General features: G+C 36.6%; 1 protein-coding gene across 1 annotated transcript in view; it reads right to left on the bottom strand.

The window, feature by feature from the left end:
* Positions 1-12,138, bottom strand: part of LOC136244529 (uncharacterized) — a 36,012-nt gene that overhangs the window by 22,903 nt on the left and 971 nt on the right. The window contains exons 2-4 of the mRNA XM_066036105.1: positions 10,812-11,114; positions 9,775-9,828; positions 9,665-9,715 (exon numbers count right to left, since the gene is read on the bottom strand). Of these exons, the coding sequence (XP_065892177.1) occupies positions 9,665-9,715; positions 9,775-9,828; positions 10,812-11,114 (408 nt within the window). The remainder of the gene's footprint in view (positions 1-9,664; positions 9,716-9,774; positions 9,829-10,811; positions 11,115-12,138) is intronic.

The following is a 12,138-nucleotide window of genomic DNA, read 5'->3' as shown; positions in this document are numbered from 1 at the left end:
CACAGTAGCACGGTTTGATCTCTACCCCAGTCAACATGTTAACAGTGCTAGTTACTGCTAACAGTGGTGCATGGATTAAATTTGTTGTTTAATAAAACCATTTTAAAGAACCATCATTGTAACAATGTCTACCCTGAAAACCCGCATGTTTCTAAAAAATTACACATTCTGTTATTTAGCAAGTCGTAGTGTTAACAAACCCCAGGAAGTAAAAACGCTATTAAAAGCTATACTAGAAAACTTGTCCCTCAATAATAATAACAGTAACCAACATGTGTGCAGAATTTTTCTTTTTCAAGCAACAAAGTGATTTTCCAGCACCTGTACATGATTGGTTTTCTCCGTGACATGATCACTAAACATTTCGCCATCTTAATTTTTATGAGTCATATATCACATGGTTCACCTTTGAATGGAGAGCTTACCACAAGCCAATAGCACCTTCACAACAAAAGTGGTGAATTCTACAAGGATAGTTTTATTGTTCTATAATAGTGGAGCGGCATAGTACAAAAAATTAGCATTCATGCACTTTGTGATACAATTATGAAACTTTTCACACAAATAGTACTCCTTGTAATAATTATTTTTTGCTATAGAGAGCTATCACAAATTCGACCTCTGGTGACCTTTACTGCCATTTTTCAATGAGAATTCGTCATTTTTGTCTTTATCTCCCTGAAGCATTATTTTACATTGTTTAAACATGATTACAGATTATAGGTCTTGCTGACAGAAACTACTTGATATTTATTTGAAGTCAATACGTGATAGCACCCCAAAGTTATGATAATTTATATTAGGCATGAATTTCTATGAAGTTTAATGACCATTGGTAATTTACACCCCAAGGGCAACAAATTTTACAACTACTTAAAGTAATCATAACTTTGTGGTGGAATAAGCTATTCACTTCAAACAAAAGTCGCATTGTTTCTTAGAGCAACACCTTAAACAGTGTAAAGTAATGCTTCAGGGAGATAAAGACAAAAATGATAAATATTCAATGCAAAAATGGCTATAAAGGTTGTCTAAGGCCAAACACGCAGTGGCACTATATCAAAAATAAATGTCACAAGGACTACTATTTTTATGTGCATAATTGTATCACAAAGTGCATGAAATGCACACTACGCCACTCTACTATAAATGTAATGAGTATAAGAAAAAATTAAGAAAATTTTAAACCAGGCGTGCCCACAGCCAACCAAAGGCTGGCTGTGGGCACATGCCTGGTGTAATTGTTTTCATAAAAGTGTGTGTGTGTGTGTGTGTGTGTGTGTGTGTGTGTGTGTGTGTGTGTGTGTGTGTGTGTGTGTGTGTGTGTGTGTGTGTGTGTGTACCTATCTATCTACCTATCTATCTACCTATGTTTGTCTGTACACACCCACATAAGCAAAATTGTTAAATGGTAAAAGCAGCTTTTACGTAGAAAAAAAAGCAAAATGAAGGCTGTACTAAACTTGCGCACATGAAAACTTTGCTCTGAAATGGTTTCTTTTTGGCGGACTGAAATACGGGTGTGGCGAGTCTCCTCAGACTTTGTGAATCACTTTCCCTTCGGGTTTTACAGGCGTTTAACAATTGAGAAACAACAGTGCTAGCCTAGTAGACTACTAGGAATAGCCTATTCCTTCGAGTTGGGAAAGGGGTGAATCTCCTACGTACATGAACGAAAATGAAGAGGAGCTCTGAGGCTTTGTTGAGAAAATTTGTGGGAAAAAAACACAATAGTCAAACTATAAAACGGTTTAGAAGATACTTCTGTGCGTAATATGTTGATAAAAGCAGTTTGTTTAACAAGCGCTTCCTTAGCAGTGCATAGCATTGTAATTGAAGAATTACATAAATTTCATGAATTACAAAATCCGAGAATTACAATAAATTAACTATGCATTATTGCACAACCAAAAACCCATTGGTTAATTCCAGATGAGTTAGTTAGCTGAATGGCACCTAGTTTTTAGAAGTTGCACAACATCAACTTGTTTATATCTAGCAGAGATCATAGAAATAAAAAGTAGAGAAACAAAGGAGGTCATCGACACCTCCAGCTATATTAGTGGACATTAAATATCTACTTCAGACATGCTTTGTTTCTACGATTCCTACTCAATTAAAAAAAAAATTACTTGTTTGTTTACTTTTTTGCAACAATAACCATGCATACCGCATCAAAGAAAACAATGGCGCCAGTCAGACTTGACACATGTCCTAACTGTCAATTACTGGAAAGAGGTGTCTCCACCCCTTATATTGCATTACAAACAAAGAATAGTGCAAGAAGTGCCTCAGTCATCAATCGATTTACTACGGAAATTGTTGCAATTAAATGTGCATCCCAACTATCAATTACTGGAAAGAAAATGGCCTTGTTTTCAGGTATGTTCTAGCAGTTATACAGTGTTACAAACAAAGAACAGTACAAGAAGAGCCTCTGCAATTAATCCACTCACTATGGAATTACAGATAATGCTTGTAACACGCTTGCATTAATTGAAGCCACTGTGTGTCACCGCAAATTAACACCTTCAAGGTAGTGGAGAAAGAAATGAGACACAAAGGAGGACAAAGGTAGGTCCATGGTACATGCACTGTGGCTGCTACAGTAGGCAAAAAGAGATGTCCCTTGCCAAACAGTAAAGAAATCAAGCCCATAGCATTAACTACTATAGTCGAGTTGTGCTTGGCTAAAGAAAACAGAGTAGAAAATTCAGTTAAGTACAAAATTTTTAAATTCCATAGAAACTTGTTGGAAAGGTTTGGGGGTCATTCTGAAGGAATTTTGAGCTTGGTTATGCTTAATCAATGCTGCCAAGCTGTTTTGAAGGAAAAGTGAGGCTGTTTATTGGGTGATACTGGAGGGAAACCCCCCCCCCCAACTCTACTATACAGTACTACCGTGTTGTATGATACGCTTGCAATCTAAAAGCAATTTTTAACTGGTATGCTTGCAATTTTTAACTGATACGCTTGCAATTTTCATGTATGTATATATCAAAAGAATCACTTACTAGTGGCACTTGACAGAGCCCATACCTGCAATAAATGCAGAGTTACATCTCTTTGTTTACTGCTTACACACTTGGACATAATATTACAGCAGTGGGCCTTAAACAGTTTAAGGGTGGGTTTCCCGTAAATTATGTTTTCTGATAAACCATTCTGCTAAACTCTTTTTATTTGCAATAAGCTATCACTACTGCACAGTTTAGTCCAAATGTCTTAACTCACTGTAGAAGGCGAGTTATAATGTTTCGCTTCAAACTAGAACTAGTCCCACAGTTTATGCCCTAGAGACTTGATTCTTTAAAAATACATTATTGAAAACTGTACAAGTAAACGTGCATTTCTGTTTTTGTTCTATGGCTTCTCAGTTATCAGATACTCTTCTTCCGCTTTTGTGCTGGCACTAATCAGTCTTCTTTACCTCTATGCCATTCCTCACCCAAAGGAGCTATTAAAAAACAACAAATGCTCTTTTATTACATAAATATCATGGTTTCCCATCTGAAATTTTCGATCCTATCGGGTGTAAAATGACGAACTAGTTCTAATTTTAGTATCAAGGTGTAAAAACTGAGGCACCAACAGCTGTTCTATGGCCACAGTTATTGTTTCTTAATTGCGTAACTGGAAGATAATTGGTCAATTACGGATCGCTATATTCACTAGACACGATGAAGAAGATACAACACTTACTTCGCTTCCTTCATGTATATCGCTCTTCTTTCTTTCTTTGTGGCATGTTATTTCATCACAAAAGACATTTTCTTGTTGGGCACGCCACATGTTAAACAAGCCACAGACTAATTAGATAATTACTGGAAACCATGGGAATCCATTAGTAAGCCCCAGCTGTGCTAACCTCAGAAGCCATATGCGGAAATGTACAGAGCACCCTTAATTAACAAAAGTGCTGTTTCTTGGTTACTTATCAGTAATAAATAAAGTTTTCTAATAAATGTTGAAATTCACCTTGCTGTTATCCAACCATGCAAGCAGGTATGCCACCTTTGGCAAATTTTAATATGCCCAGTTTTGGAAAGAACAATTTTGCCAATTTTTGAAAGCACTAAATTGGAAATTGTAATCAGAGAACATGCCAATTTTGGAAAATATTTTTGCTAGATTTGGAAACACATAAAGCTAATGTGGCATCCTCAAAGCCTTGCCACCATCGGCAAATTACTTAGTTTTCTTTTATAGCATAGCATGGTAGATTTAATTGTGGGTACCAATTTCCAGTTTTGGATTTAGTGTATATAAATGAATTAGGAATCTACTGTTGTGGTGTGCTAGTAGGTTTAGGAAAATTCGTTGGTAGAATTAGGACATTCGCTAGTAGAATTAGGACATTCACTAGTCATTCACTGGAAATTCACTAGTAGGGTTAGTTAGGATAGGGGTAGGGTTTGGGTTAGATATAATAACCTGTGAAATCAGATAAAACTAAATGGATGGAGTATTTATGAAATCTTAAAAATATTCCGTAAAATTTTGAGCATTTGTTTTAACAATGAAGGAAGGTGATCACACCAATAACCTTGGTAGAATCGTGCAAGAAGAACTCCAAATCTTTGTTTCGTGTCAATACTCCCAAAGAGATGGAAGGTAAGAGCTAATATTAGTCTACCTTGCATTGCACAAGCGGACCATTTTTTATTTCTCACGTCTTCACTTTTGTCCTGGTCGTAGGAAGTACCTGGAAGACAAAACTTACCCAGCAATGGATTCGCCTGTTCATGGAGAACCGATGATGTTAGCTGCATCCTGGTAAGAGGACTGCATTTGTAAGTTATGATCATTTAATTAATGCCTGTAATTTATTTTCCATCTAGTACATCTTCAGGTGTAGGCGACCTCCAGGTCCTTGCTCCACTATACCTTTTATTTCCACAAGTTAGAAGTACAAGGAAAATTAAGAATTTTAAGATCATTGAAAAATAAGTTGGGAAACAAGGGAGATCGCCTACACCTGCAGATCTACTAGTGGATATTTAATCCCTAGTATATTTGCAGGTGTAAGTCTTTTTTTCTGTGATCCCGTAAGAGGACAAGCAACTATGTTCTATGGCTTCTGTGAATAAAATTATTTGTTTTATATGAAGTAACATAGATACTGTTCTCCACCTGATGAATAGAACAAGTGTATGCATGTGTGTGCAAGTTGGCTTGAAAATTTTCCACTGAGACAACATCTCCCAGCAAGGTATTCCAGAGTTTAATCAATGATGGCATATTTGAATATTTGAAAGCATCCACTCTTGTATAAGGGTGCATGAGGTGACCACGTGTATAGTGACATGTTACTGGTACTAGTATATTGTCATCAATGTCCACATCAACAATATCGTTAATTATTTGTAAAACATTATTAGTTTTGCATTTGTCCTTCTGCTTTGCAAACTAGGCCATCCCAAAGATTCCATCATTTTAGTCACGTTACGTATCTGTCTTTCTAATTTAAGCAAATCTTGCTGATCATATTTGCACTATCTCTAGTCTGAATGTCTGTCTGGTAGTGTGGTGACCATACCACTGATGCATACTCTAAAACTGGTCGTAAATAAGTTTGATAGCATGATGATTTTACAGCAATTGGACAGTTTGCTAAGTTTCGTGTCAAAAAACCAAGTAGAGAATTCCCTTCTTGACAACATTGTTGATGTGTTCATGCCAGTTCAGTTTTTGTGACTCCAAGATACTTAGCATGTTCGACTTGTTGGATAATAGTATTGTCTATGTGATATGTAAGGTTAGGTATGTTGAACTTGTTTGATAGTTGAGACATTAAAGTGCAAATCTGAGTGAAATTCTTTGAAGTACATTCCATGCACAGTAGGGATATAACACTTCTTATTGTTTTACTGTGAATTAATATCGTCTACTATTCCAGCTTGTTTCAGTACTTTTTATTGATGTGTTATGGTCCCTACTCTAGTTGAAATTTCCAAATTTTTCTGTATACCTGTTTGTTAACTTTTTTGTAAATAAATTATTATGACTGGTGAACCTACGCACACCACATCTGAAATGGTGCCACGCGCCCCAATTATCGTCTGAAAAGTGAAGCATCCATTACGCTTCGTTGTCAGCTATGTTCAACCATTATGCAGCATTTCTAATCAAGAACTGGTCGACAAGTACCTCTGAAATCCATCCATATCAAAAGAAGAAATGGTGCCGTGTGCCCCAGTTACATCAATTATCATTTAAAAAGTGAAGTATCCATTATGCTTCGTTGTCGGCTATTTTCAACCCGTTACACATCAGTACAAATCAAGAGCTGTTTGAAAAGCACCTCTGCTATCAAAATAGCCACTATGACAAATACAGACAATTTCCATTACGAAAGGAAGCCATCACGTGCTATCGCCAAATCGACACTTTTTCGCTGTCAGCAAAGATGAGCGGGACACAAAGGAGGACACTGGTAAGTCCATGAAGAATGCACTGTATGTACTGTGGTATGCCAAAAGGCAGGTCTTGGGCTGTAGCGACATTGAACAGTGAAAAATCAAGCCCGTAGCCTTAGCCATTATCAAGTTACGCTTGTCTTGAGGCATCAGTATCGCGATTATGAATACTATCAATACTATCGCTGAGGCTTATTTTCGACTGAATACATGCCCCAACTATCAATTACTGACTAGAAAGTAAAGTGACCATTACATTTAGCTTGCTAAGTTTAAGCAGCGCTACAAGCAAGGAGAAACACTTCTGTAATCAATCCAGTCACCATGAAAAAAGCGGACAACTAGCTAGAACACCCCAACCAATAATTATTGACTTGAAAGTGAAATGGCCATTATGCTTCATTATCAGCAATGTTCAGCCCGTTACACAGTGTTACAAACTAAGAAACACTAAGAGAAGTACATTTGCAATCAATCAGTCACAATGGAAACTCAAACAATTCCTATCAAACATAGAGAAGCCATCACACAGCACTACCAAATTGACACCTTGCGCTGTCAGCAAAGATAAATAGGACACAAAGGAAGACATAGGTAAGTCTATGAAGTATACATTGTACATGCGTACTGTGGTATGCCAAAAGGCACCTGAAGTGATGTCGAACAGCGAAAGCCTGCAGCTTTAGCCATTATTGGGTTAAGCTCGTCTGAAAGTATCAGTCAGTCAGGCAGTCAATAGAAAATTCCTCTAAATAATTTTCTTTAAATTCTTTGTAACCTTTAGGAAGTGTTTCCTGCCATACTCAAAGCACATTTGGGCTTGATTATACCAAGAGTACATAATATATATATTTATCCTAAATATATATATTATGAACTCTTGATTATACCTAACCAATACTCCCAAAATGGCATGAAGGAATTGTGCTGGTTTTAGGGTGAAATTTTTCTCCAGAAAAGCCCAATCCTTCATGATCCATATTCCCCAATGTACAGTACTACAGTAGTGTATGATGACAGTGGCGGATTTAGGGGTTGGTAAAGGAAGGCTTTTGACCATCACCTCCAGAAAATTTTAGTATATATACATGTCAATTGTGCTCTATATGTCATGAAAATCTCATACAGTGATGTTTTATCTTTCTATTTGTGACTTATAGCTGCAAATAGCTACCACCAGTCTATATCATAATGCTGTTTTCTTAAGCCTCCCTATGGCCAGTCTACATGCTAACTAAACCCCACAATTAAATATACTTGAGTGTTATCAGTTTCCTGTATGTATATGAGTGGCACTGTATCATCAAACAAAATTTCTTTAACACAAACAGTAATTTCCCTTTGATTGTTGTCTAAATAGCTATATAGCTGCACACACCAAAATCTGTTAAATGTATTAACCTTTCAATATACACAAAAATTTTTTGGAATTTTCAACTAGAGTAGGTACCATAGTACATCGATAAAAGTACTGAAACAATTAAGCTGGAGTAGTGGACGATATTAAATCACAGTGAAACAATAAGAAGGGTCATATCCCTACTGTACTCAAGATACCATAATGGAAATGCACAGTAGGGATATAACACTTCTTATTGTTTTACTGCAATTTGATATCGAGCACTACTCTAGCTTGTTTCATCGATGTGCTATAGCCCATACTCTAGTTGTAAATTGCAAACTTTTTTGTGTACTTGTTTATAATTTTTTTTGTAAATAATTATTATGACTCCACACATATACCGCATCTGAAATGGCATTGCACACCCCAGCTATATCATTTATCGTCTAAAAAGTGAAGTATCCATTACGCTTCACTGTCAACTATGTTCAACCCGTTACACAGCATTTCGAATCAAGAACTGTTCAAAAAGCACCCCTGCAATCCACATATACCAAAAGAAATGGTGCCGCACGCCCCAGCTACCACTTATCATCTGAAAAGTGAAGTATCCATTATGCTTCGTTGTCGACTATGTTCACCCTGTTACACAGCCGTACGAATCAAGAACTGTTCGAAAGGCACCTGTGCAATCAAAACAGCCACTATGAAAAATACGGACAATTTCCATTACGAAGGGAAGTCATCACATGCTACCGCTAAATCAATACTTTTCATTGTCAGCAAAGATGAATGGGACACAAACGAGGACACTGGTAAGTCCATGAAGAATGCATTGTACGTACTGCAGTATGCCAAAAGGCCAAAAGGCACCTGTCGGGCTGAAGCAATGTCAAACAATGAAAAAATCAAGCCAGTAGCTTTAGCCTTTATCAAGTTACGTTTGTCTGAAGGCATCAATCAGTTACTCGGTCAGTAGAAAATTCTATTCAATAAATATATATTTTTAAATTCCATAGCAACTTGCTGAAAGTGTTTCAGGTCGATCTAAACGCTTGTTTGGGCTTAGTTTTACCTCACCAATACTTCCTCATCGTTGTCAGGGGAAATTGAGGCTGGTTTTTGGGTGATGTTATTTCATGGGCCACGCCTACTCCTTTGTGGTCCTTACTAATTCAGCACTTTCAAGGGAGCTGTATTGAGTGCATTTTAAGATTCTGTCTAGTGACTACACCAATGTATTTGAGTGTGCACTGTACTAGGGTTGAGACAAATAGTTCGAAGCTTCGAAGCTTCGTTCGGTTTCATAACATTCGGATGCTGCTTTACTTCACCAAAGCTTCATTACCATGGATACTAACAAGTTAAACCAGTTGTACAACTATTTCACTCCTTATGGAAGCTGCTATTTGCTTATTTTTTGGTGTAGTTATAGTTTAAACAATGGTCATACTGGAGCTATAACAAAGTGTAGGAGTTTGTACTACAGTATACACCCTAATAACCATCAATTGTGTACATTAATTGTTGACATGACATCTGTAACAAAGCTTCGAAGCTTCGGCAACATTTTCAAAAGAAGCTTCGGAGGATGTATGTGTACATTCGTTCCAACCCTACACTGTACAGAGCCAAGTTATCAAAATCGAGATACTTTAATAGAGCAGTCAACTCTAATACAACAGTCGACTAAGAATTGCAATGAACCCATGCTGAAATCACTCTCAGATTCCATCTCAGAGGGTCTAATTTTCAAAACTTTTTTTTTTTGGGGGGGGAGGATTCCTCCAGACCCCACCACCTTTGCACACTAAGGTGTGCCTTCCCTGTAGTATCATTTCATTTTGACCCCACTTTCCAAAAGTCTGGATCCGCCCTTGCTTAATGATATGTACAAACTAACCTAATGTTTCTCTCATCACACTATCAAGATGACTGAAAGGAGTACTAGTATCTACAGGTACAAGTATTTGACAATGTTAATATTATTCTACAAAATTAAAACACCCTTACTCTGATAGCTCTGTTGTGTACCAGTTGGAGTCACCATAATGTAGGACGAAATACCTAATAAAATCCCATACATTATGAAAAATTCAAAAAATAATAACACAAAAAAGGAATTTGAGTCTACACTTGATATCATAATAACACATATGAACAACTAGATAGTGACATATGGCTGCCATTTAAATGACTGTGCCAAATTTCTTTTAACACACACGATTACACCAGTCTATGCCTCTATGGTAGGCGATAATTGGTACTTAATATTTTTTTAAAATCTGTTTGTTACACAGTTTTGTCAATACAGTGGAACCTCAATTATTCAAACACAGGTTAATTCGGCTATCTCTGTAACACTATAAGTAAATAATGCAAGCTTTTAGTCATGATGAATACAGACCACAGTGGTAAATTATAATAGGCATGTTTCTAGAGCTGTGCGATTTTGACTACAATTGCAAGTGATTACTACCCAGTAATCACAATTATGCAATTAATTGCATTCTGTGTATTTTGAGCTGAATGTATTCATTTAGAAAAGTTAAACAGGCTCTTGTCTCTAGTTTGTGACATAAGGTTTCCTTTACAAGCATTACTTATGATATGGATTGGTTCTGTGGTGATAGCAGTTGAATAATATGGCTCTTGACAGTAGATTATAAGAAGAATGTACTATTTCCGATTAATCGATTATTTCAATTTTTTGCGATTATTGCATATCACGATTAGTATTGCAATCGATTAATTGCATAATCGATATAATCGCACAGCTCTACATGTTTCATACGCGTGCACCTTGAAGAGGATAGACCATACCATTTAGATCAAAAAAGCAACTGTGTGCTCTGGCTATCAAAAAATAACAACATTTAGGATGTAAAATCTAAAGTGGCATTATAATGATGTTAATACAATGGGTGAATGATACTTATATTTTATTCTCATTTCCTTTTATAAAAGGTCTTTAGTTTAGATTAAACAAGTTCTTCTACACACATGTCTAGACCTAATCTAGTACTGTTATACAAAACCAGTTTACTTACTAAAACAAGATGTTGTCATAGAGCCAACAGTCTGAATTGGTGTATAAATAGTAACGGTAGTTGATTTTTCAGTATTCAGCTCCCATTCCATGTGGTACTCGCTACCAGGACTAAAGTTTTCATCTTGACAATCGGTGTCATCAAAAGAAATACCTCTGCAGATTCTTCCTCCCCTTCTATATAGCTTACAGCTATTTGGTCGAATGAAATCATGATCCACAACTGTTTTTCGATGTATAACAAGTCTTCCTTCTTGGTTACAAAATTCTAGCAAAATGCAATAGCTGCAAATATCATTTGCTTCTACAGAATAAAAAAACATAACACATAACAATAGGGAAAATACCTTCATGTAATGAAACAGTGAAACCTTGTTAATACAGGATCACGAAGTTTAGCCTAGATAATGAAGTAACTAAGTTTGGGACCTATATACTAGAAGTAGGTGCTATAATGAGGTGGTCTTATTACAGGTTTTTGCGATTGAATTCGTCGTCTTTGCAATTCACTTTGTCCCGTTTGCAGTAGAGTTCATTGCCTTTGCAGTAGAATTCGTCCCGTTTGCAACTGAATTTGTCGGTTTTGCAATTGATTTAGTCAGTTTTGCCATTGATTTAGGAGCTTTTGCATTAGAATTCGTCGCGTTTTCACAAGAATTCGTCATAATTACACTGACTGCAAGAAACCAGCCGTTCATCACAAGGTAATCATTTTCCAACGGAGAATACCACTTGAGATACTAGAGAATAATTGAAGCTGGTTATACACAAAGCCATTAGCTATCTGTCAAGTTAATTAGCTTGTTCGTGAATGACCACACCCATCACCAATGGCGAAGCACAATTGCGAATGTTGCTGAAGAAGCTATAGCAGAAGAATTATCGTCTTATAAAGAGTTGTTTACAACAGTTGTACTTTAACAAGATCATGGAGCAGCTGCTACGTACATCTTGTTTTCTTGTTTACTGCAGCTGCCAATCTTGCTACAGATGAATTCTTGTGCAAACGCAACAATTCTAATAATATTTGGGAGACACAATATTTTTTTCTAAATTTATTTTTAACACATTGATTTTTATTACGTGGAAAAGGCTTACAGTATATTTCACTGAGAACATGTACGATTAATACAGCTAGTAATCATGCCATTGTCCAAACTGTGTGCCTTGATCACTGTATCAGTGCCTTCTGAGAGTTGGGTACACACTATATGCATACACAACCTACAGGAGATACACAATACATATACCATAGGAGTATGCAAGCTAGGTGAAGCAGATAAAGGAAGGCAGCCAAGCCAGCCAGAGCCTAGCAAGCCAGGTAAAGG

The sequence above is a fragment of the Dysidea avara genome, chromosome 14, assembly GCF_963678975.1.
Source record: "Dysidea avara chromosome 14, odDysAvar1.4, whole genome shotgun sequence".
NCBI classification, from domain to species: Eukaryota; Metazoa; Porifera; class Demospongiae; order Dictyoceratida; family Dysideidae; genus Dysidea; species Dysidea avara.
The sequence above is the reverse complement of the archived record's forward strand: the minus strand, read 5'-3'. Positions and strand labels throughout refer to the sequence as shown.